Source organism: Panthera onca, chromosome C1, assembly GCF_046562875.1.
Source record: "Panthera onca isolate mPanOnc1 chromosome C1, mPanOnc1 haplotype 2, whole genome shotgun sequence".
NCBI classification, from domain to species: domain Eukaryota; kingdom Metazoa; phylum Chordata; class Mammalia; order Carnivora; family Felidae; genus Panthera; species Panthera onca.
In genome coordinates, this window is record NC_138346.1 from 95,954,007 (window position 1) to 95,981,017 (window position 27,011).

Consider the following 27,011-nt stretch of genomic DNA (forward strand, 5'->3'; position numbering starts at 1 on the left):
AAAAGTGTATCACACACAAAATATACCAAGGAGTGACAATGAGGTTAATTATTAGACACAACTCTAAATTTTCTCCCTCCTCCCCCCTAAAAGAACACATGAAATACTTTGGTTCTTTAATTATTCGTAAACACAGAACCAGTGGCACATCAAAAGGAGACCCACTCAGAGCCAACGACTTAGAGAATGTGTTCAAGAGGTTTGTGTTACTTGAGTAAGCTAGCTCCATACGTGGGGCTGGAACCCCATGTGAAAGAAGGAGCCACCAACTCCCTCCCTCCCCTATTTCATTCCTGGACATCTACCCACAATTCTGTACCCTGGGGCTTGGAGCCCAGGCAGCGAAGTCTCCCTGTAAGCCTGGCACACAAACAGGACAGTCAGCGGCAGCAAGATCCCTTACCAGGGCCGAGAATGACAACAGGTATGTTTACGTGGGCCTCATAGAACAGAGGCAGTGGGAGGCAGCAAAGCTAAAGGCAGAACACCCCACTCCACGTCTGGAAACAGGATAATGCAGAATGCCATGAACCCAGAAAGGACCTCTTCAATAGCATTTCCTACTGGGGACAGGAATGGGGGAGTAGAGACCGGAGAGGCATGGCTTCCATTTATTAATAAGCAGCTCAACACAGTGGGAGGTTTTCTTGTCTAATTACAGAAGCTGTTGGAAACTGCAGGGAAGATAGGATTTATGGCCCAGATGACACTGTCTCTGTGTTGTAATTAAAAGTTATTTTTAATACCTTTGTTTGGTTGGATACTTTGGATTATTAGAAATATATTTTGTAATTTAACACTTGCTAAAGGGCAGAACAGAACAGAAAGGTAATACAACAAGCTTGCATAATGTGAAACAATTAAATGTTTTGACACTGGGAGGTAGGAAAGGAAAAGAATTGCTCCCACTTAAGTCCATGCACTTCTACAAGTCAGGGGTAGAGGTAAACCAGAAAGTACTAAGTTAGATTTTCAAAGTACCAAAAAATAACCCAGCTACTTATTTTATCCACTAACTAGAATCTGGATACCACCACCACGAGTGTAGACAACTCACAACTGTTCACCCAAAGCACCTCATCCTAACCTTGAGCTCTTCGCTCTGTCCTGGGTTTCTAAGAAATGACAGTGGTCACCCTAAGAAGACCAAGTCCTGGCTCAACCACAAAGACCCAGAGGCCAACCCCAGGCAGTGCAATGGGGAATCTGATGTAAGCGATGGACAGTACGTGCTGTGTGTGACTTGGGCATTGTTTTTAATCCATTTTTCTTCTCTCATCCAATTTTAAGAAGGGACTAGACAAAATGCATCCCAGTGAAAACTGCAGGGTTTTGTCCATGAGTGGCTACAGAATCAGGCCAAGATCAGGCAGGGGCCATTTATTTCCTAAGTGCCATTTCTAGAATTTACATTTCCCCATATACACATAGGAGGCATTTTCTACAACGGTGGCTCTTCTTTAACAACAGGAAGGAGACAGTCTATTATATGGAACAGACTTTTGAAACTGATAAAAATGGGAAGGAGAAAGAACCTCTAACCGGCATGAGCTTCCCAGATAACCTGTTTCATTTCATCTTTATCCATGCTACAAATCTCCTCATTAAATGTGAATTCCAGGAGCTCATTTCATGAAATGTGTCACAGAAACCACCAGATATTACACATCATGATGAGACTTAAAACATGTTTTAACATGTTCATCAAAAATAAATTTAAAATGAGCTTTTCCAGGGCCATACCACGTTTATGGGATTTATACCAGTAAGAACCACTGTACTGCTTTAGTCTTTTCCCAGTTGTAAGCAGGGTCTGACTCCATGTCAGGGACAATTGCTCTTACCTGCCACATTAATTTTCTCAAGTGCTACCAAGCTGGGAACAGCCGTGGTGGAGTTGGTCGAGTTTGTTCCCGTGCCATTGATTACAAGATTGTCCACCTTTGACTCTAACTTGCCAATGCGCTGCAAGATATTATCCAAAAGCACAGCAAGTGTTTTCTTCAGATCTGTGAAAGAAAATGCAAAGAGTTGAAAAATTCTTTGGCCCTTGTATGTTTGTCTGGCTCATGCGCTCGCTCACTCTTTCTCTTCTCCCCCCCCACCACCTCTCTGTCTCTGACATGAAGAACAAAGGGTGGCACAATCAAAAAGTACTGCTTAAACATCTGCCCTAACAAACCATATCTGTTTTTTTTTTTAATTTTTTTAATGTTTATTTTACTTTTGAGAGAGTCACAGCACAAGCAGGGGAGAGGGGCAGAGAGAGAGGGAGACACAGAATCCAAAGCAGGCTCCAGTCTCCGAGCTGTCAGCACAGAGCCCAACACAGAGCTGGAACTCACGAACCGTGAGACCATGACTTGAGCTGAAGTCAAATGCTTAAGTCAAATGCCTATCTGACTGAGCCACCCAGATGCCCCTTTAACAAACCATACCTTAAAGATGACAGTGGCCCAGAGAGCACAAATCAGTCTGTTCTGCAGTCCATGTAAGGCAGTAAGTGATATAAAATTAATTCCAGCTACTAAGTTGATAGAGAAAACTCTGGGTTACTTAGCATCCTATCAATTTCATTGTTATTTTTAGTGCTATATACTCTAGTATGTCCTATTTTTTTTTTTTTTTTTTTTGCAAAGTCTTTATTTCAGTTGGTTACTTACAGAAATAATAGAAACTACAGTTCTAGATTCTAGGCACGCTGGGTAACTCAAAGGTATCTGTAGTGAAGTTTAGAAAGATACTTAAATTAAGACCAGATTCATTCATGCAAGAAATTTTTATGAAACAAGTGCTACGTGCCAGGCACTGTTCCAGATGCTGGGGCTATTTTCTCGCGATGCTTACATTTAAGAGCTGATTCCCTTTTGGGGAGTCTGGATGGCTTTGTTGGTTAAGTGTCCAATTCTGGATTTCAACTCAGGTCATTCATTCACTACCTCATGGTTCATGAGTTCGAGACCCATATCAGGCTCTGTGCTGACAGCACGGAGACTGATTGGGATTCTCTCTTTCCCTCTCTCTGCGCCTCCCCTGCTCATGCTCTCACTCTCTCAAAATAAACATAAGTAAAAAATAGAGTTGGATTCCTTTCCTACACATCTGACTGGGTTAAATGCTGCACTTCTCTCTGGACAAACTACAGACACTTTATCCTCATGTATACGTAAACGTTTACTAAGTTTGTACACAAGGTATTCCACATGTACAAGATTAATTTAGCTTCTCTTCTCTGGAAACTCATAATTAAAGAAAGATATTGACTTGTACATGTGAGGAAGTCAGAAGGACAACAGGCCAGCCACCCATGTGAATAGAATCGGGCCTCATTAATGAATTGGGAGCCGTCCAGGGGAGAAGTGCATGATGTGGGTAGTAGGATGTGCAAAGTCCTAAACAGGGACAAACGCAAGGTTGCCACTTCCCCTCCTACTAGGAACAGGGTGAACTTGAGCCGAGCAGGTAATCTCACCTGGCCAGGAAAGAAGTATACACCAGATCAATTCACCAACCCCAGAACACAGCCAAATGACGTTGAACCCCGGCCGCAAGGCACTCGGGCAGTCCCATTTTGCCAAGGGGACAGGAAAGTCATCAGAATGGAAGCAAAGGTATATCATTAGCATGGAAGTTTGTGTTTCTTAGTGGTTTACAGATGGGAGGCATGGCTGGAGCGGATTAAAAATTACCAGCAGAAACCAAGCCTACACCTTCATCCTGGAAGCTAGGTGTTCTGTGCTGGGCAGAAGCATGGTCTCCCCACCACCCTCCCCAAACCGAACATTAGACTTGTTCACCCTGTTAACTTCTGGAGTGATTCGTCGGTTCATTCTAACAAACACCAGAGCGGGCCTATTTTTTTGCTCTTCAGCATGTATACTTCCTACAGGTAAGAAGAAGCTGGTCACAACATTAGAGCAACAGAGCTAAAAATATCATTATAATCGAGAAGGGCAGAAGGGAACTAATGTTTCCCAAATGCCCATTGCAAGCCACACGCAAATCTAAGAAACCCCCTTCTCCGTGAGGTAGGTGAGGTAAAATGACTTCATTTTACAGATAAGAACATGAAATAACATGCTCACAGCTATAGAAATAATAAACCAGAATGGGGACTTGAGTCAGGCTGGCCTAATTCCCGGCTGCCTCACTGGCCCAGCCAAAAGTCAAGCACAAGGGCAGAAGAAGAAACCAAGTGTGAAATTCAGTGTCTTTCACCCATACCATTGTGATTAAGGGCCCAGACTCTGGAGCCAAGGTTTCTGAGTTTATGTCCTCATTCTCTACTCCTATTTCCTTACCTGTAAAAGAGTGGTAAGAACCCTTGCCTCTTTGGGGTTGTTACATGGGCATAATGAGTTAATATGTATAAAATGTCCTTAATGGGGCGCCTGGGTGGCGCAGTCGGTTGAGCGTCTGACTTCAGCCAGGTCACGATCTCGCGGTCCGTGAGTTCGAGCCCCGCGTCGGGCTCTGGGCTGATGGCTCGGAGCCTGGAGCCTGTTTCCGATTCTGTGTCTCCCTCTCTCTCTGCCCCTCCCCCGTTCATGCTCTGTCTCTCTCTGTCCCAAAAATAAATAAAAAACGTTGAAAAAAAATTTTAAAATGTCCTTAATAATCACTACGTAACAGCCTGCGATACACATAGACAAAAAAATGAAACCTTCCTCTGGGAAATGCTCTCATCTTTCCTCAAGAAATCTCTTCCTGAGTGATGCAGAGAGCTTTGCCACTTTATCCAAAGGGTCATGAGCTCGCTCTCCAAGAGCTGCAGTCCCACGGTCTGCATGACTCACAGTCTGCCCCTGGCACACCCTTAGCTGGCAGAAACAGCAGGGGTCAGCCACCAGCTCTGCTCTTACAGTGAACCTAAAGCATCAACTGCTTTTCCAGAATTCTGAAGATTGCCAGGGGCCAGCAAGGCAGATGGGGGCAATGGTACCACGAGGAAGCAGCCACAGTGTTAAGAAACCACCCCTCAGATAAAGGACAGCAATGGCCTCCACCTCCAGCCTCTTTGCCTGCAGGCTCTCGCACCAGCCAGAGTCCACACAGGTAAAAATGGTATTTAACTACTACCAGCAATTGAGATTAGCTAGACACAGAAGCCCTGAACCTCTAGAAGAGGTTAAATCAGGGTTTCTCAGCTTTGACACTATTGACACTTTGGGCCGGGTAATTAGTTGTTGTGGAGGGCTGGCCAGTGCACCGAAGGGTGTCTGGCTTCTAGCCAGTGAATGACAGTAGCAATCCTTTCATGTTACAACAGAAAATGTCTCTGGACATTGCCAATGTCCCAGGGGGAGGGGGGGAAACAACTGCTCCCATTTGAGAACCACAGAATTAAGCATATTCTCCCAACCCTCATCTTCCTCACTGCCCCTTTGTAGAGAGGAAATGGAAGTATGAGAACAGTCACTGAACTTGCATTATGTGTGACCTCAATTCACTGATGCCCCTGAGGCGTTGCAGACATTGCTACAAATACAATGGGAAAAACAATGAAAGAATCGGCCCTCCTCCCTACAGGGGCTTCCCAAAGCCTAGCCCATGGTGATGGTCTCTCAAGGGCTGGTAACCTTTTGCAACTTTTTGCCTTTTGTTAAAAGGCAACAAGGACTACTGGACAGAGCCCCCTAACCCAAAGTTACTGGAGACAGTCACTGGTGGAGCACCCTATTAGGTAGATTACACAACTGTCACATCAACATTAAGATTATACAAACAAATGGAAAGACATATTCCATGCTCATGGATTGGAAGAATATTGTTAAAAGGTCTACACTACCCAAAGAAATGTACAGATTTAATGCAGTCACTATCAAAACACTGACAATATTTTTCACAGAACTAGAACAAATAATCCTAATATTTGTACAGAACTGCAGAAGACCCTGAATAGCCAAAACAATCTTGAAAAAGGAGAGCAAAACTGGAGGTATCACAATTTCAGATTTCAGGATATACTACAAAGCTGTAGTACTAAAAACAGTATGGTACTGGCACAGAAACAGGCACACGTATTGATGGAACAGAATGCAGAGCCCAGAAATCAACCCATGACCGTATGGTCAATTAATCTATGACAAAGGAGGCAAGAATACTCAATGGGAAAAAGACAGGCTCTTCAACAAATTGTGTTGGGAAAACTGGACAGATACACATAAAAGGATGAAAGTGGATCCCCTTCTAACACCGTACACAAAAATAAACTCAAAACGATTAAAGACCTAAATGTGAGACCTGAAATCATAAAAATCCTGGAAGAGAAAGAGAGCACAGATATTAATTTCTCTGACATTGGCCATAGTATTATTTTTCTAGATATGTCTCCTGAGGCAAGGCAAAGAAAAGCAAAAATGAATTACTGGAACTACATCAAAATAAAATGCTTTCACACAGCAAAGGAAACAAACCATCCACAAAACAAAAAGACAACCTACTGAATGGGAGAAGATATTTGCAAATGATATATCCAATAAGAGGTTAATCTCCAAAACATATAAAGAACTTACACAACTCAACACAAAAAAGCAAATAAGCCAAATAAAAAATGGGCAGAAGACACGAATGGACATTTCTCTGAAGAAGACATGCATATGGCCAACAAACACATGAGAAGATGCTCAACATAGCTCATCATCAGGGAAATGTACATCAAAACCACAATGAGGTATCATCACCTCACACCTGTCAAAATGGCTAAAATGAAAAACACAACAAACAGTAAGTGTTGGCAAGGATGTGGAGAAAAAGTAATATTCGTGCACTACTGCTAAGAATGCAAACTGCTTCACCCCTCTAGAAAACAGTATGGAGGTTCCTCAAAAACTTAAAAATAGAACTACCCTATGATCCAGTAATCACACTACTAGTTTTTACCCAAAGAATACGAAAACACTAATTCAAAAAATATATGCACCCCTATGTTTATTGCAGCATTATTTACAGTAACCAAATTATGAAGCAATCTAAGTGCCCATCAATAGACAAATGGGTAAGGATGTGGTACACACATACACACAAACACACACATACAGGAATATTACACAGCCATAACAAAGGATGAGATCATGCCATCTGAGACAGCATGGATGGACCTAGAGGGTATTATGCTAAATGAAATAAGTTAGACTAAGAAAGACAAATACCATATAGTTCCACTCATAAGTGGAATCTGAAAAAAGAAAAACAAAATTGCAGAATCAGACCTATAAACACAAAGAACAGATACCTGCCACAGAGGAGAGGGTGAGGTATGGGCAAAATGGGTGAAGGGAAGTGGGAGGCACAGGCTTCCACATATGGAACGTGTAAGTCACAGGAATAAGAGGCACAGCATAAGGAATAGAGTCAATGATATTGTAACAGCAACGTGATGGGACAGATGGTAGGTACACTAGCGGTGCACATAGCATAACGAATAAGCTCATTAAACCACTAAGTCATAGACCTGAAACTAACGTAACATCATGCATCAACTATACTTAAAAAAAAAAAAAAAAGTCAAAATAAAAAGAAGATAGTCTTTCTTGATTCCTAAAATACAGTCCCCAATAAGGGTGACCTACCATCTCTTGTTGACGCCACCTACCAGAGAGTGACCATTTTGACTGTGTGACATGGTACAACTAAAGGAAGTCACGATGATGAGAAGGATGCCGACGGTCACTATCACAACTACGACCCTGTACCACCACCACCACCACTGCCACTGCCCTGCCATCGATTGAGCTCTTTCTGTGTGTCAGCTACTGTCCTCAGCACTTCTCCCGGATTAACACATGCAGTCCTGCCATGAGAGTATGAGGAATGTATCACTGTTACCATCTCCACTTCATAGATGATAAAACAGAGCAGAGAAGTTAAGTAATTTGTTCCAGGTGACTGCAGCTTGCGGGTTCAGTCTCAAACAGTCTGGTTCCAGACCCAACAGCTCTTCCCTACCATGCCACACTGCCTCTTAAGAACCACTATGGACCTGCCAGCAAGCAAGCATCTCTGACCTGCTGCTTCTAAACACACTTCTCGGGACTAACCTCTGGGCTTCTGCCATGTGTTTTTGTTAAATCATATGCCAACCATCCTCAAGATTCACTGATGCCACTCTTCCGTGAGCAACTCCCCAACACCAAAAATAATCAAGAGTCTCCATTTCCAAACCTGTAGCCTTGAAATGAAAATGGAATATAAAGCAATCAGAAAAGTTGGACTCTCTAGGCACTTTACCTGGACAGGGATGTTTTCTTTCTCAATATGAAAGAAGGTCATTTTCAACAAGCAGCTATTTGAGTCACTATTTTAAGATAGCTGGACACAAGATAAAAAACAGTGTCAATAAAACACACAGGGCTTCAAGCCCATCTTTGTATCCTTACCAACTGGCACATGATAGTCCTCAGTTATGTGTGTGTTACATAAGTAAATGAACAAATGAATGAATGAACCAACAAGTAAGTGGACTATGGTCTTCCCACCAATAAAGCTAAAGAAATTATACCTCTGTAGGTAATGAAATTATTTCTCACCTTTGCATTTTACAGTTAAACCTGCAAAAAATACAAGTCTTATTGCAATTTTAAATTAATACTAGAACATGTTGTGTTTTAGTCTTAATGATAATCCATTTATCCAATAAGACTGTTCACCCAAGAATAATTTCTACAGAGCTTAGCAAAGAAATTAGGGCAAATATATTCCTCCAAATTCTAGTGTAACATTTTTATATTTATCATTGTGTTTTACAGTTATTATAGCAGTAAAATGTGTCCTCAGCAGGATTACAATTTTCAATTACTAAAAGGCTTTTAAAATTTTGTTTGTGCTTCAAAGCCTTAGCCATAAAAATTTAATCCCAACATCACTACCGCAATTCTGTATTCCTAAAACTTACTGTACATGATAAAGATGAGATCAAAGCAATTGGAAACATATAAAATGTCCTTCTGGGGAAAGTAAGCTTTGCTTTCTATCATGCCAGAAGTGCTTTTATCAAGGGCAAGATCGACAAAAATCTCAGAACAGGTGCCCTGACAGCTTCTTTAAGTTTTCACATTCAGAAAGCCATGACTTTAGGGGGTGAGTAGGAGCTGGAAGATGCTACCACATTCCTGAACAGGACAGCCAAGGAGATTGCACTGTCAGCTAGACTTGCTGCCTGAGCTGGAGCCCAAGGAGATGGGATTTCAGTAGAAAGGGAGTCCTACTGGTAGGAAGAAGGTCTATCAGTATATAGGTCTATTGGCTAAAGCTGTTGAGACAGGACAGCAAACCCCGACTGCCCAGATCACCCAGGCAATCAGTAATTGAGGAATGATCAAGAAAGGCAGCACTTGGGGCCGATGCTATCCTACTCCGTTCCCTTGGCTCATGCTTCCAAAGCAGTGGTTCTCCAGCCTGCTGTCCTCCAGGCCAACCTTTACCAGGCTCTGTCCTCAAGGCACTCCATCAGAATCTATAGAACCCCACGAATCAAGGACTCTGGGCACAGCCACGATTGGCTATGTTTAAGGTGCAGCCACCATGATTCGCTGACACAGAACCAACTGTGCAATGAACAAGGATTTACATATGAACTTCAAAAAATAATTTGCACCTGTGCCTGCTCCTAATCCAAGTCCCTCTTCACCAAGGCTGCCCTGAGAGGCAGAGTGCCAACAAGAAACGGCTTCACTTGCTGCTTGGGAGAAACTAGCAAAGACAGGGCGCTAATGAGAAAGGAAGGTGCTAATGAAAAAAGAATTAGCCCCAACCTCTCACTTCCACTCACTGCCAGGAATGTCAACTTTCATCAGTTATGTATTTTTAATTTTAAAATGACCTTTCCACAGAAAGATAATACAGTTTTAGTAATACGCAAAATACAGTCCATTCATCGCATACAAGGACCCTGTAGTGTTGTTTATTATAGACACATCGGGACACTACCCAAATGCCCAAGAAAAAAATTAAGTTATCTATGTCCATCCATTCATAAGAGAATAAATCACTGGACTGGAACTCAGGGAGGGTAGAGCAGGTGTCTTGTCATCTCTGTTTATCACCACTGGCTATTAACATCAGGAGCTCACTGATTATTTTTTGAATGGATGGATGAAAAACACATGTATGGCCATTAAAAATACCTGATGGCATAAGGAAATACAACAAAGAAGAGTTTTAAAAGCTGCACATAAAGTATTCCAATTTTTTTTTGGAAATGAGCAGATGTGCACGTATCTCTCCACATTTTAAAAAAGGACAGGAGGGAAATCAAAATTTATCTGGATTTGGAGGTGAGAACTATTTTACATTATATTCTTCTTTATTTCTAAGAATGGTAAGGGCACCTGGATGGCTCAGTCAGCTGAGTGTCTGACTTTGGCTCAGGTGATGAACTCTCGGTTAGCAGTTGGCGAGTTTCAGACCCACGTTGGGGCTCGCTGCTGTCGATGAACACCCTGCTTCAGATCCTCTGTCCCTCTTTCTCTGCCCCTCCCCTGCTCATGTTCTCTCGGTTTCAAAAATAAACAAACATTTAAAAAAAAGGGCTTGGATCATCCTTGCCCTTGTGTGTTTTATTGACAGCATCTTCTATCTTGTGCTGAATCGTTTGGAAATGGTGACTCAAACAGCTGCATAAGCTGAAAATGAACTTTTCTTCTTTCACATTAGGAGAGAAAACAAGCCTACCCAGGTTAAGTGCCGAAAAGAGTCCAAGGTTTTTCATTACCTCCAGTCTACGTGCCCTCAGTTTTATATGAATATTCACTGTACTCTGACAATCATGAAGGCATAAAAAAAAAAAAAAAAGCTATTTGAAAATACATATAGTGCAGTGAGTTCTACCCTTACAACTCAAAGATAGTGGCCCCAAGACCTGATGTCAGGTAAGAAGACACCTCCGGAAACATTTCAGTGACTGACCCTCACTGCCTTCTATTTGAATTCTTTTTTATTTTTATTTTTTAACATTTTTTCATTTTTGAGAGGCAGAGAGAGACACAGAGTGTGAGTGGGGGAGGGGCAGAGACAGAGGGAGACAGAGAATCTGAAGCAGGCTCCAGGCTCAGAGCCTGATGCAGGGCTCAAACCCATGAACGGAGAGATCATGACCTGAGCCAAAGTCTGAAGCTTAACCTACTGAGCCACCCAGGAGCCCCTCCCATTTGAATTCTTAAAGCCACCTGGTGGGTAACCCACCTGTACTTAAAGTCACAAACATGCCCTCTTCCCGTAGCTGTCACAGGCACCCACACCATGTCTCAGATGCTCAGTATTGCTGACTACTGCTCTCTCCGGGTTAGGCTGCAAGGACACACTTTAAGCTTTGAGTCCAGTGCATACCAGAAGCAAATGTTATTCCTGAGGTGCTACAGGGGGTGTCGCTAGTATTTCAAGGAACTTTCTAGGCAGCGGAATCTGAGAAAAGATCTTATCTAGGCCTGTTGACGATATCAAGTGCTTTATGGAATCTACAGATATCCAGAATGGAACTCTTGGGCTGTTGTGTCAATTTTCCTGACACCTAGCCAGCTGCACATAATAGGAGTCAAGCATTTCAGCCCTTTTTACAGAAGAGAAATGAACTTGGGCTCTGGGAGGTCAAGCCCACTGCTATGGAGGGTCCCAATCTGACCTGTGGGCCCACACCTCCCTGTCAAGGAAGGGCAGCCACAGCCCACTACTCCCTCTCCCTCACCTCCTGTACCAGGAACAGGACCCACAGCAATGCCTTCTTCAGAGACAAAGTGAGCTCACCAAATCCAGCTCATCTCACAGCCCACAAGGGAAAGCCTTCTCTTTTGAACAGGGTAACGACCATCACATCTCCCACTTCCAAAATGCCCAAGTCACTCTGTGGAGCGAACACGCTTTAAAAAGGGATCCAGGGAGGAGCCAAACAGCATGTGTCTGGAGACCAGGGCAGCTGTCCTCGAGCCTGGCCAGCATGGGACCCAGCAAGGGTGCTGCCAAGGCAGGCCTGCCTGGTGATTCTAGCAGACAAGCATCGCCCAGTCTTGTGAAGGAGAGTAGTGGCAAGCCTGCCTTCCTCCCTCTTGGGGAGAGCTTACTTCTGCTCAGGTCATCCCCTGTAAATGCCGAGGACAGCTACAGGAACACATTCCTGAAGCCCTGTGTTCAAACACAGAAACAGTGTCCGGTTCACATGAAGAATTTTGGTTGGGTGGTAACAGATGTAGGTACATGCAGGCCAAGGTTAGTGATAATTCACCACACCGAATGCATTTCACTAATCTAAGCGTTTAAATAAGCTTTGTAACACGTAATCCTTACAACAAGCCTATGAAGTAAGTGATATTATTATATCTCTATTTTTAAAAAGAGGAAGCAGGCTTTTAAAACCTCATTTACCGGGGCGCCTGGGTGGCTCAGTCAGTTAAGCATCCGACTTCAGCTCAGGTCATGATCTGGCAGTTTGTAGGTTGGAGCCCCGCATCAGGCTCTGTGCTGACAGCTCAGAGCCTGGAGCCTGCTTCAGATTCTATGTCTCCCTCTCTCTCTCTGCCCCACCCCTGATCACACTCTGTCTCCTTCTTCTCTCAAAAATAAACAAGCATTAAAAATTAAAAAACAAACAAACAAAGCACTACATCAGTGTCCTGCCCAAGATCACACACCTGGCAAGGAATCCTTCTATAGCCACCTATAAACGCTCTCTAACTACCTTCCAGAATAAACACTTGCCCCCAGGTCAGAATCATGCATAACAGCTACTTGGAGCCACCTGGACAGACAGTCCACAGGCAATCTCTTTCTGTTTCCCAGTCTTACTAAAAACACTACTTTCAAATTAGCCCCAGCTGTAACTGTTCCACACAGGTAGAGTGAGGACAAGGGGGCTGCTGCTAATCACTTCTGGCTACTAGAAAGTGCCAGGTACGCACTAAGCCCTGGGCTACAGCAGGAACAAGAGAGACAAAAACCCCTGCCCTCTGGGGGCTTGCATGCTATGTGGGGGAGAGAGACGATGAACAAATCCAATGAATATGTGCCGATAGGAGATTTAGGTGTTATGAAGACTGAGAATGAAAGAGAGAAAGAACAGGAGAGGAGGAGCTATGGGGGGAGGGAAGGCACACATATGGAAGAGCAAAGGCAGATTCTCAGGGACCAGCATCGCTCAGCCACCACCACGCAGCCGGTCCCAGAAGACAGCTGTGGCTTCTAGGCAGATGGGGAAGGGTCAACAGCTCTTGAGGGTGGCCACACTGGCACGCCATTGTGACAGGCCGCCAGGCAAGGGGAGCAACCTCATTTCAGGGCCCAGGACACCCTGAGTCCAAGAGGCACACCCCACCATGCACATTCTCTCCTCAAGCTGGGACTTGAAGCAACAGTGAAGCAGGAAACAACAGGCCTCATCAACCAGGGGAGCAGAAGAGGCTCCAGTCCCTTCCGGAGACACACGCTCTGACTGTCACCCCTGAGGCGCTCCTCAGACATGGGGCCTCGCTGGGCGTGCTTGGAAACCGGGCCTGGCTCTGCAGAGGCGGGGAGCCTGGAGGGGAGAGCCACGTGGGGGGACAGCCACCACACACCCCTGGAGAAGCCCCAAGCCCAGAGAGCCCTGGTTTAGGTCCTAAGCTTTTTAAAGCAGAAAAGGCCTTTCTTTAATCACACCAGCCACATCCCTGTAATCACGTCCTCCTCAGGCACACCGAACAGCCCAGCTCTTTTTTTTTTTTTTTTCTGCCTACCAGTGTCCCTCCAAATCAGTGTGTTTCCCTCAAGGGTGAGCATCGTTGCTTCGACAGTGGTGGTGTTCCCCATCATCCCAGCCCTCCAACACAACAGGCCCTTGATCCTATTTATAGGAACAGAGGCAAAAAGGAAAAAGCAAATAAGTAAAATTTTAAAACACCATTCACAGGCTTTTTAAAATTTTTCTTTTTAATGTTTATTTATATCTGACAGAGAGAGACAGCGCATGTCAGGGAGGGGCAGAGAGCGAGGGAGACACAGAATCCGAAGCAGGCCTCAGGCTCCGAGCTGTCAGCACAGAGCCCATGAACCGTGAGATCATGACCTGAGCCGAAGTCAGATGCTTAACTGACCGAGCCACCCAGGTGTCCCCACAGGCTTTTTTATCTCCAGTGAAATCCAACCTAAGTTTTCTTCATCTTCTTTTTCATAGCAGAGGTGGAATGAAACACATGTAAAGACTCTTCTAACTCTCCAAACGTTACCCCGGTCTGCAATACAGGGCAGGGGCTACCTTTTATGAGCTACTTCAGGCAGCCACACTGGCATCACCGTGGGGGTCTCCCGTTAGCCTATGAGCAGAACCCCAAGTGATGTTAACATCTCAGAAATGGGAATCCCCAGGTCAATGAGGGCCACCTAAAGCCCAAAGGAGTTACTGCTCCACTGCACCTTGGTCTGCAACCAAAAACCCTACCATGTTTCTCCAGGGCTTGCGGTATGCAAGCCCCACCTCGTTAAGGTAACGGGAAGCACTTCCTTTCTACTTACCTCCCTTCCCATGGTGGAGGTAACAGTGGATAACAGTGCAGGGTCAAAGCCCCCAAGAAGGGGCAGACCAGGCTCACTCACAAGAACATCCATCCCCCTTCACCTCCCTCCCTCTCCCATCACACTGAGGTCCACAGCCCACAGGGCCCACCTTCCACATGGTTCCTGGCTTACATCGTTCAGCTACAGCAAGTCCGTTGGGTCCCTAGAGGGTGCATGCAGGCCTTAGGCACACACCCTGCCATCTGCCTCACTTGTTCTGCCTCAACTGAGCTCTGCCCCACCTCTGCACCCTACCCGGCAACCTCTGGTGACAGTAGGGCTAATAGACACCTCCCGAGAGAGGCCTTCTTTGACCTTCTCATTCCAAGTAGCTCCTCAAGTGCTTTTTTTTAAAAATCACATATCCCAGGGCACCTGGGTGACTCAGTCGGTTAAGCATCCAACTCTTGATTTCGGCTCAGGTCATGATCTCACGGTTCGTGGGACTGAGCCCCACGCTGGGCTCTGTGCTGAAAGCTCAGAGCCTGCTTGGGATTCTCTCTCCCTCTCCGTCTCTGCCCCTCCCCTGCTCATTCTCTACCTCACTCTCTCAAAAATAAACAAACGTTAAAAAAATAATAGAATCACATATCCCTGTGTCATTTTTCTTCCTGGAATTTATTACTATCTGATGGTTATGTCAGTTAGTGTTTCTCCCTTCCATAATGAGCACAGCCTCCATGAGAGCAAGGACCTTGTTCATCTTTTCCTAGCTGTATGCACAAAACTTATACAGCACTGCTATATATCTGTGAAGGGCACAGTCATTCCCCAAAGCGCTAGGCTTGAAGGCTAACAGCCAATCGAGGGGACAGCAGAGGCTCAAGAAGTCAGGGGGGACCAGGAGACAGGAGCTAAGGCAGAGCAGGAGATCAAGCAGGGAAGCCAGCAGCAGGGAAACAGAATACTGGGCATAGGGGAAGGGGGTGGCAGAAAAGCTGGTGACCAGTCCAGAGCCATGTCCCGGCATCCAGAGCAGCAAACAGGCGAGAAAGGTCAGCGTGAATAAGATATGGATGGGCCACAAAGGGAGGCAGTCTCTCACTGCCCCGGGTTCCATTCCTGTTAACTTAGAGAACATAGGTGGATCGGGCCTGTGTCATAGCTAAGAGGTGATCACTGAGCATCAGAATTTGGGTCAGGCCACCAGAGACAGAGATCAATTCACCTCAGAAATAAGAAGGGCATTGACTAGGGTGGGTAACAGAATTCATGACACAATCCCCGCGACAGGCATGGCCCTGCCACACGGGCCTGGGAGAGGCAGTTCAGGCTGCACAGAAGGCCCTGGCTGTGCACATTCCCCCAAGAATGGACTGACAGACGAGCACACGAGAAACGCCCTCCATCCCGCACAGACGAATGTTCCAACTGTTCTACACGGGCTACCCGGGACGTGTTCCAGGCACTACTTCTGAATTACCAAACCCCAAAAGAAGTTGAGAAGTCTCTTTTCAAGTCAGAACAAGGATGGGGGATGAGATGTTTGAAAGTCCTGCTATCGTTTGAGGACTAATCAAACTAACACCCCCTGACATGCAGCACCTTGTTCACACGGTGCAATCACACGGTGAGATAGGAACGGATACTCACTCTCAAAGTAGTCTGGGTCCCTAGGGCCCTGGCCATGCAGCCAGGATGTGGCAAAGCCAAACTGGCTGGCTCCCCCTAACCACTAACCTCATACCTACCACTCAGAAGCATTTTCAGAGGACAGAGAAATAAGACATGTTGACGTACATCTTATAAGGATGTCTTCAGTGAATTCAAACGCAGAGATGAAAGAGTCTTAGCATACCAAACAAAATCCCTTAGATAGACTCCCCTGGGGATAGATCAGGGCTTAACAAACATTTGGGAGGGGGGGCACCTGGGTGGCTCAGTCAGTCCAACTGACTCTTGGCTTTGGCTTGGGTTGTCGTCTCATGGTTCTTGGGTTTGAGCCTTGAGTTGGGCTCTGTGTTTGTGGTGAGGAGCCTGCTTGGGATTTTCCCACTCCTCTCTCTCTGCTCCTCCCCTACTCCCTCTCTCACAAAATAAATAAACTTTAAAAAAAAAAAGAAAGAAAAAACATTTTTGGTAAAGGAGCAGACAGTAAACCTTTTAGGCTTTACAGTCCCTGTGGCAACTACTCAACTCTGCCATTGTAATGCAAAGATCCCTAGACAACAAACCAAGAGACAAGGAGGATTCCAAAGGCTTTACAAATAAGAACAGGATGCTATGACCCGCGGTGCCCATAGCTTAGATCCCAGAAGTCCTGGGAAACTGTGGAGTCAAGGAGGGGCACTCCAATGAGTGTTTCAGACTGAATTATGGGGACTACTGAAAGATGGAGTCAGCAGGTTTTAGGTGTCCCGTAAAATAAATCCTGTTTTACCATGTTTCTCTGTTACTACTGTTGTTATCAATAATTGGGAGTGGTTCTGTTTCAATAAAAGTTGATTTACTCAAACTGACAGAAGTCCGAATTTGACCCACAGGGAATAGTTTGCTGAACTCTTCAGCTCTAGGACCTCAAGCCAGGGTTTCTAAAAAATCAGTAATAATCTAAAGTTAGCTATTACGATTCCTCAAATACCTTCCAGGGCTACTGAAGACACGTTTGTAGCATACTGAGAGCCTCTGATGATGCCAATATGGGGATGGGAGAAAGAGGGTGGTTTTCTTTTCTGGTCTATTAATGGGATTACTTCGTAGTGGGCACAGATCCCAGCCATAAAGGATCAGTTCTTCATTCTCTCAGAGCAGACATCTAGCCAGCGCTCTGTACATGGGCTGCATCTGTGGCCGAAAAAGAGACTGCAAACCCATGTCTCATGTGTCTTCATCCCCATTCCACCAATCCAACTAAACCACTGAACATCCTGCAGTCCCTGTATCTTTTTTTATGTGTGTTTTTTTTAAGTTTATTTATTTATTTTTAGAGAGAAAGAGAGGGAGACAGACAAACAAGGAGCGAGCAAGGGAAGGGCAGAGAGAGGAGAGAGAGAGAATACCAAACAGGCTCCACGCTGTCAGTGCAGAACCCTATGGGGGGCTCGAAGTCATGAACCGTGAGATCATGACCTGGGCCAAAATGAAGAGTCACACGCTTAACTGACTGAGCCACCCAGGCGTCCCGGCATCATCTTCTGACATCAACCACCAGAGCTGCCTGGCTGTTGATGTGCCCACAACTGGTACTGATAGATTCCAGGGGAAGCACACATCAGCAGAATGGCTCTCCAGCTTTCTATGACTGGCCCTGGACTATATCGCCTTGCTCAATCCCAGTTGTTGGTGCCCAGAACTGAGAAATGGAGAAAGCCAAGCTGTCCAATTTTAAGTGACAGGAACCAGGTATCTGCTTGAAAACTTCCATAAGATGCTGTTCGTGTTTGCTGTTTCACTCTTAGTGCAGTGATTCTCCAAGGTGGGGAGGGAGGCAATTTTGCCCCCCATGTCTACACACATTTTTGGTGGTTACAACCAGGGGGGTGCTACTGGCATCTAGTGGGTAGGGCCACCCGAGATGCTGCTCAACATCCTGCATGAACGAACAATCCCCACAACAAAGAATTATCTAGCTCCACATGCCACAAGTGCCCAGGTGACAAACTGTTTTAGTGGGATTTCGCCACATGATGATCCAATGCCTCAAGCGCACAGGCACAGTCCAATTAAATTCCACAAACTCAGCTCCAAAGAACACTTTGATTGACATGCCTAGCTGATGAGACGAAAAGAGAAAAACAGCAGTGTGTGTTGCATTTGCCGGCAGGGGCTGTTTGTTTGTTTCTTTGTTGTTTTTGAGAAAAAGAAAAATTACTTTGCTAAGGTTTATCTGTGAAAGGAAATTGGAATCAATTTTTGTAGTATCTTTGAGCTCCAAACTCCTACGTTTATAAGCATATAATGTGGGGCTGAAATTCTAACAGACTACTCTGGGGTTCTGGTAACTTTCTACAACACATGAGGTCTGTGAGGTTGAAAGCTAAGACCAGATCACTACCCTTTAGAAAACTGAGGAAGCTAAGACCAGATCACTACCCTTTGGAAAGCCGAGGAAGCCTAGCCTAGGAAGATGTTCAGCAGCAAACAAGAAATAAAAACATTCAAAACAACTAGGAAAATTTTAATTCTATAAATTTATCATTTATGGGTTTTCTTCTTTCCCACGGAAAAAGTGTGACAGACTGAGATAAACAGAAGGAGGAAATTACAAAGGAACTACTCCCCTATTCCCCAAAATATTTAACACGGAATGTACCGAACCAGAAACCTGAAAGAGGCGTCTATTTTACTTGTTATATTTACTTGTTACACATGAGTGACACTAATGGTGACGATTTGCTTTATTTATTCGTTCTGATGGCTTACCTACAATATTTGGGAAATACAGAAGACTGAAGTCCATGATTTATTTAAAAATCCACTCTGAAAAACTACCTAGTTGTTTTTCAGTATGGACTCTCAAAATGGAGTCTCATTTTTTATCCATCAGATCAAAAAAAGGTGGCATTTATTCAGGCATATTGAGAGCCCATGCCTATTGACATTGCCAAATCCCACAGATTAAAAGCAGACAGCGTGATTATTCCAATAGTAGGCACTACTGACAGTGTTCAGTAGGCACTGAAAAAGAAATTTCCACATTATACATTAAAAGCAACCATTTTCTCCTTACCAAAACATATAGCTGAAATTTAAAAGTAACCACATTTCCTGGATCCTTTCAAAAAGAAAAACAAATTATGTCAAATTAAGTATGACTTCCTGTGTTTGAATTCAAGCTTCAAAATGCTGCTATACATTTTCAGGAAATCACCATTTGAACTTCATATACTTTAGAGTCCGTAACTGCGGTGTCACAATGTATAACAGCAAACCTTTCCACCTCAGCCAAATCCATTCTTGCATCTCATTTATATTACACCTCTGGGTCCCAAACCCTGAGGCCATTAAACTCTGCATTCAGTGACTAGACTTGTCAATGAGCAAGAATGACAGGACATCTTCTATGGAGTAAGTCCATTCTCATCCTTGGTGATCATAGGAGAGCTGGGAGATAGGCTCCCCACGACGTCCTACGATCCAAATTTCATCTACAATTTTTGTTTGTATTGTGTATGTATGCTTTTTCAAGTATTTTGCATATACCCATATACACGTTTTTGTACATATACATAAAATATCAGAAAAATATACAGTGACATGTTAATTGTGGTTAGTTCCTAGAGTAGGTTTATATGTGATTTTCTTTATTCTTGGGTTTCTCTTTTGCATGTCTACAGCTTCCAAAGTTTTCTATATTAAGCATAACTTTTGCCAAGAGAAAAATAAATACTATTCTGTATGTATTTTTTTCCCCTCAACCTCATTTCTAAAAGAGTTTTTAGGTACCCAACAAAAAAAAGCAACGTGTACAAAAAGACTTCTTTCGAAATAAGGGCAATGAGAGGCAAGGGCAAGAAACAAGAGCAGGCAACACTGAAGAAGCTGAAGACTAAAGCTATTAGCCAGCACATAAGACCAAGTGTCCTACATACTAGCCAGAGGGAGGCACATGTTGGACTCTGAGTTTCTCATCCCCCCCAGCCCCCCCGCCCTGTCCTTACCTCACCCTCCTCCCCTAGTCCTCCTTCCACCCTGCATTCCTCCCCACCCTCTGTACCTTACCACCACACAGCCTTAATTAAGTTTTGTTTAGGGAAAGATAACAAGAATATTTTTCTACATTCCCTGATCATACTCCCGGATGAGGTCGTGCAATCCAGAAATGTGCTGCGGGAAAGGGAGCTAGCTGGACATACAACCGAGTGCTACTGCTCTGCCCCCACTGGTCCTGGGACTGAGTGTCAGTGTGCACAAGAACTCAGTCTCCCCAAGGACATGGCTTTAACTTTCTAAAAGTGTCCCTCTGTGTGCAACTCCCTGCCACGAAGGCAGTGGCAAGGGAGGCACTCAATCCATGATAAAACCAAGGCTGCGAGCCTCTGGAGTCACTTTGAGGCAAAGCCACATCCCACCGAGAAACCCCAGAAGCACCACGCTTACCATAAGCTGTCATGACACCAGCGTATGGCCCATCCACCACATTCCGGTTTTCTTCTGCCAGCGCCTTGATGTACCTCTTGCTGAGGTCCAAGATCTGCTCACGCAGCATGGAGCTGCTCTCAGGCTGAGTTCGCTGCTGGATGGTAAAATGCAGGAGCATCATACCCCAGATAAAGCCAAAAGTCACAAGGAAAAAGCCCAGCTTCTGAGAGGACAACTTCCACGGAGTAAAGAAAGCCATTGCTCTCCAGCAACTTCACCTGCCCTTGGCTCTTAAAGCGCAGAAGGGAGACACAAGTTCATGGTGCAGGCTGGGTTTGTGGGCACGTCGGTCTCACTCCGGCTCCTGCGTCAGCTGATTTCCTTTCCTCATTTCCATTCTGCTGTGAAGAAGGGGGAAAGTTAGTAGAGTGGTCGTGGCCAAACACAGTGAAACAAACCAGAAGCCACGTTTTCACTCAATTGGCTCCAAAATGCAAACTTCCTTTTTTCTTCATTTGCTGGTTCAATATCTTATGTTATGATTCCAGATCTGTAAGCTGAGAGGGGAAATCTGGCTAGGCGACAAAAGCTGCACAAATACAGAGGAGGAAATGTGTGTCTGACTATGTTAACAGGTGTAGCAGGGCTGTTCCAGTCTGGACCAAGTTCAAAAACAGGAAGCCTGTTTTACAAGGTGGGGAGGAGATGGAAGGGTATTCTACTGAATGTCAGCAAAAACCCAAGTGGAGGGCAGAGCCCTATCAACATGGGGTAGTCGTGTGCATCTGTAAATTGAGCTTACAAAGTCATTAGTATGTGCTCTGGCAAAGATTTGAGCATGCTGCTGGAGAGGTGAGCAAGAAAGTGGGCGCCTCCTCAGGGGGCTAGACCAGGAAAGGGGAGAAAGCCCCCGTATTACGTAAGTGTGGCCAGCTCTCATTAGCAGTGTCCAGAGAGAGAGGAGTTGAATCTCTCAGGAACCACCAGGTGGCCTCTCCTCGGGCACCAGCGCAGAGAAGCTATGCCAGGGTACCCGGTGATCTTCCTGTTCTAGCTACCATGAGTGAAAGAGGCACCTCGGCACTCATTTGCATACTTCAACTCAGAAAATATGGAGCACGTGATTAAGACTCCTTTCCTGTAACTCTCACTTTCACTCACGCCATGCAGCAAAATGTGAGTACGGTACAAAGGCACAGTTTCGATCCTGATCAGGCAGATCCTATTTGGTGCCCTATTCGGGCCAAGGTCTTAAATCAGTCTTCCTAAAAAAACGAGGCTCAAGTAGAGGTTGTAAATGGGTTATAAGTAGGCCAAACTCTCCAACCCCTCAATCAGAGTCTTGGGCCCAAGGACCAGCCAGCTTACAAATGGCACCATTTTCTAAGTGTGCCAAGGGAAAAGCTGAGCTCCTATGGGGTACTAACCCAGGATGTATTCAGAGTGTGCATTATGTTTTAGTTCAAAGCATTCTTCTTTGTAAGCCATCTAAGAAGAAATGATGGTGAGCTCTTGGAGCATTTGGCTTTCAGGATCTATAATACGGTGGATCTGGGTTGGTCTTCCTTTTCACTGTTTCTTCACCTACCAACAGCCATTAGTAGCTTGTAGTATCACTGCCAACAGCAACTGATAAATAAATTCTAGGTATGTCCCAGGGAGTGGGATAAATGCTTTTTGTGCCTTAGTTCACTAAATTCTTAGAAGAGTCTTACATGGTAAAAATTACTAATATCATCTGTTTTGGAGATGAAGAAACAAAGGCACAGAGAGATGAACTTGCCAAAGGTCACCAGCTATGAGGCAGAAGGATAAGCTAGGGACAGCCTAGGATAGTACAGCCTGTCCCACCATGCCCTGTCTCCCCTATGCCACCCCTCTTTCCCCACCAGCCTGTTTATCTATGGCCAACATCTGTTTGTACACACGCTTAAAGGGTTGTAAAAAGCAACAAAGAAGAAAATGTGACAGAAATCCTATGTAGCTCAGAAGCCTAAAACACTTACTACTGGCCCTTAACAGAGCAAGATTACCACCCTCTGAATTCTAGGCAACTGGCTCTGCAAAGCATGGTCCCTAACTCCACAGCAGAAGCACCAGTGAGAAATGCAAATGCCCAGGCCCCAACACAGACCTACTTAATCAGCAACTCTGGAGGGTGGGTGAGGGGCAGGCGGCAATCAGTGCTTCGACAAGTCTCCCAGGCGACTTTGATGCCTACTCAAGTCTGAGAGCCTCCGACCCAGGCAGATGGATGTCACCTCTATGCTATACCACTGCACCGTCTATACAGTGTGGCTCAAACTCCCTTTTGCAATACTGTAACACTTCAATTCTTCCGTCCCAGGCACACCCCCTGCACCTGCTGGTCAGTTATCACCATAACCCCACACCATAACTCCTTCTCCAGGGTCTCCCTGTATTCACTCAAGCTGCTCTCCCTACCTGGCTGGCCCTCTGCAGATCACACTGATAAATCCAAACCTGGTCTGTTCCCCAAGCCCCAACTCTGGTCACAATGGCTTCAGACAGCCCTTCAGACAGCCCATAAGGTCCCTTGCTAGTCTTCAGTTTAAACATTTGTCTGTTAGGGCGCTTGGGTGGCTTAGTTAAGCATCTCTTTTTTTAAATTTTTTAATGTTTATTTATTTTTGAGAGAGAGAGAGAAAGAGACAGAGCATGAGCAGGGGAGGGACAGAGAGAGAGAGGGGGAGACACAGAATCTGAAGCAGGCTCCAGGCTCTGAGCTGTCAGCACAGAGCCCGAAGAAGCATCTGACTCTTAACTTCGACTCAGGTCATGATCTCAGGGTCATGAGACTGAGCTCCGCATTGGGCTCTGTGCTGACTGTGGAGTCTGCTTAAGATTCTCTCTACCCCTCCATGTGTGTACTCTCTCTCTTAAATAAAAAGTAAAATAAAACACTTGTCTATATAGATTATTTGCCAGTTTCACCTGAATGGGATCCCATGACATCCTTTAAGGGACCCTCCCTCCATGTGCATTCTCAGAGAAAGACACCAGCCCCAGGGGCACAATACACCACCTGCTGCCCAGCGAACTTGTCCTCCAGGCACTCTGGCACTTTATTTAGCCCTTCCTTTTCTTTCTTTCTTTTTTTTTTTTTTTTTGAATATATTTATTTTAAGAGAGTGAGCAAGTAAGCATGAGTAGAGAAGGGGAAGAGAAAGAGGGAAAGAGAGAGTTCCAAGCAGGCTCTGCACTGTTAGCCCGACATGAGGCTCAAACTCACCAACTGTGAGATCACCACCTGAGTTGAAACCAAGGGTCGGACGCCTAACTGGCTGAGCCACCCAGATGCCCCTATTCAGCCCTTCTAAATAAGGTGAGCAGCACCTGCCTTTTCTTTCCTCCACTCCTTCTATGGTGGATCCTGAGCACTTCCTGCCACCGGTCCCCAGGGACTGAACAAGCAACACAAGAGAGATCTCAGCCTCATGGGGCTTCTGTTTTAAAGCCACCACTCGAACTGGGGGCTGCCCCTGGGTCCTTAGGAAGTGACTGCACTTCCTGTTTGATAACTCACAGCAGTGAGTCAACTGTACCCCAGGGCTGAAGGGATTTTCCTAGGGCAAGTACACTAGATGCTATACTAAAATGACAGTCATCTGGCAATCTTCTTTACTATTTTAAGGAGGAACCCCAAATGTATGCAAGAATTACCTGTTAACTTTTAGACACGCAACTCCACTCTACTTCATCAGTGAATCCCCTGAAGAAGCTGCTAAAGGCTGCAAAGTGGAAGCAAGGGCAAGGCCAGGCCCAAAAACTGAAAAAGGGCCCCCACTAGAAGGTGGCGTGCTTCTCTGCCTTGACCTTGGGAAGAGTCACAACTGCCCAGGTGGCACATTTGCAGGGCAAAAAAGGTGGTCGAGAAAGCCAGCCAAGGTTAAATGACACCAGCTCAGAGACATACAAATTGGGAGTGAAAATCCCCAATCCCAAACTCAGAGAATAGCTCTGATTATTGAGGGCCCAGATATCAAGTAACCACAGAGCTGTCAGGAATAGTCTCTTCTCCAGTGGAATCTACAATGTGAAATAACAGCACCTATTCTAGCACAGCCACAGCACATGCAGAGAAGTGGATTAGAACTCATCTGTACAATTCCTACCAACATAGAATTTTAAAAACCTCTTCCAAATCATTATCTGAAAGACACCCCTAACTTCCACAGTAAAGGGAGGACAACAGGACAGCAATCCTCACCAGAAGGTGCTAGCGCCATGAAAGAACTTAATGATCACCATCAGTAATGGCCACAAAATTCATCAAGAGGCTGCAGAATAGTGATCGAAAAGCAGTCAATCCAGCAGAGAATCTACCTGTCTCCAGACTTTCTAATGTAGGTAGAATCCTCTGGCAAAATGGAGCCAATAGACACTAAAAGGGCAGACAGTCTATCTCAGAAGCCCTTGTTGCCAACCTGAGTAATGCCAGCCCAAGGTCACGACTCCATGAAGAAGTCTGCACCAAGTATGTTTGCAATGAGCTAAGCTTCTAGGTCCATCACTGCCACTCAATGCCCTAAGACCCATTTCCTCCATTCCTGTGCTTCAAAAATAGCAGCATTCATTTCCTTCCTTCCCATTCACTCCTCCACACAATAAAATCTGGCTTCCACCTTTCCAAAACTAATCAAAGATCTTTGGCAAGGAAATATGTCAGTTCTCTTCATTTAAAAAGTAAAAGCATATGAAAAGATGAGCAAAATCATTAGCCATTAGGGAAATGTAAATTAAAACCACAATGAGATACCAATTCATACCCGCTAGAATGGCTATAATCCAAAAAGATAGACAAGAACGAGTACTGGTGAAGATGTACAGAAATCGGAACCTTTATATATTATGAGTGGGAATGTACAACCGTGTAGCTGGTGTGGAAAATATTCTGGCACTTCCTCAAAGGGTTAACCACAGAATTACCATGTGACCCAGATAACTGCACTCCTAAAATTCTCCCTGAAGAAATTAAAGTATATGCCCACACATAAAAACTTGTACACAAACATTCACAACAACCTTGTTCATAATAGACCAGAAAACCCCCCAAAACCCAAAAGTCCCTCAACCAACAAATAGATGAGAAAAATACATATAATGGAATACTACTAAACCAGTAAGAATAAGTTAGGTTGCAATATGTGCTACAACATGGATGATCCCTGAAAACACTATGCAAAGCGATAAAAAGCAGTCACACACACACACAAAAAACTACATATTGTATCATTCTACTTTTATAACATGTCTAGAGGAGGCAAATCTACAGACCCAGGAAATATAGCAGTCATTGTTCAGGGCTTGCAAAAATGGAGGAATTGGGAGGTGACGACCAAGGGTTTATCTGGGGGATAATGAAAACGTTCCAAACTTAATTGTGATGGTTGCACAATCCTGTGCATGTATTCATAACACTGCATTATAGACTTTTAATGAGAGAATTTTAGGATATATAAATCATATCTCAATAAAGCTGTTACTGTAAAAAGCAAACTCACCTCCAAAGTTGGGGGCATGAAGAGGAGCTGTACTTAGGAGAAAGGCAGATGAAAGGCAGTGGCATGGGCCACTGCAGACCCAGCAAGGACCCACCTCTCCCCGCCTCCCCATTTCCCACAGCCCAGTCAAGGCCAGTGGTACCATTACTAAGGGCTGACCACAGGCCTACTAAGAGAAGGAAATTACATGGAGAAATCTGCCACCAGCTCACCAGACATGGCTGCTCTTACAAGCTCCCAATCAACCTCACACGCTGCCCTACAAGGCAAAGCCTGCTTTGCCTGCCAGATACCGATTTCTCAAACCAAGTGCGAACACAGAGAACAACAGCCCAGCTCCAATGGAGACTGAGGAAGCAGTTCCTTCAGGAACCCATCCAATATCCTTGGGGGGCCCATTTCTTACATCAGGAGCATTCTCTTTAGAAGATGAAGGAGGCTGGGATTGCCTGTCCCTTCAGGAGCAATGCCAACCCCAACCACAGAGATTTCATCTTTTCCTACGGCCCCACAGGACAATCCCTTCACAGCTGGCTGGTCCAACATTCACATGGGCCAGGTGTGCTCAAACCAAGTCATCCACATCCCTCTTCTGTCCTAGCCACACACCATGTACCACTTCAACTACTTCCTATCTTCCTTCCTATTGTGCAGTAACATTTAAGAAATCCTAAGTCAACCATGCTCATCCATGTCGCCTTGGGGAATCCTGCCCATATCTCACAACTGAACCCCACCTTCTGCATAAAGCCTCCCATGACTCCCTAAACTGAAGAGAGCTTATCCTCCCTGGGACACTCAGAGCAGTCTGTGCTTCTTCTGAGGGGCTTCTTACCTACTACTCTATAGGATAATCCTTTCTTACATCTCTGCTACAGGGTGTATAGGCACCCTAAACACAGGAAACGCAAGGAATAGTGGTATCTTGCACACAGTGGATGGTCATTA

General features: G+C 45.0%; 1 protein-coding gene across 7 annotated transcripts in view; it reads right to left on the reverse strand.

Moving 5' to 3' along the window:
- Positions 1-27,011, reverse strand: part of MGAT5 (alpha-1,6-mannosylglycoprotein 6-beta-N-acetylglucosaminyltransferase) — a 345,968-nt gene that overhangs the window by 200,099 nt on the left and 118,858 nt on the right. For 4 of the 7 annotated variants that reach the window (XM_060622680.3, XM_060622681.3, XM_078451353.2 and 1 more), the window contains 2 exons: positions 20,557-20,936; positions 1,845-2,009 (listed from right to left, as the gene is read on the reverse strand). In XM_060622680.3, the coding sequence (XP_060478663.1) occupies positions 1,845-2,009; positions 20,557-20,797 (406 nt within the window). In that variant the 5' untranslated portion in view covers positions 20,798-20,936. Of the gene's footprint in view, positions 1-1,844; positions 2,010-20,556; positions 20,940-27,011 lie in introns of all 7 variants that reach the window. The other 3 variants (XM_060622679.3, XM_060622682.3, XM_078451352.2) reach the window with 1 other exon arrangement.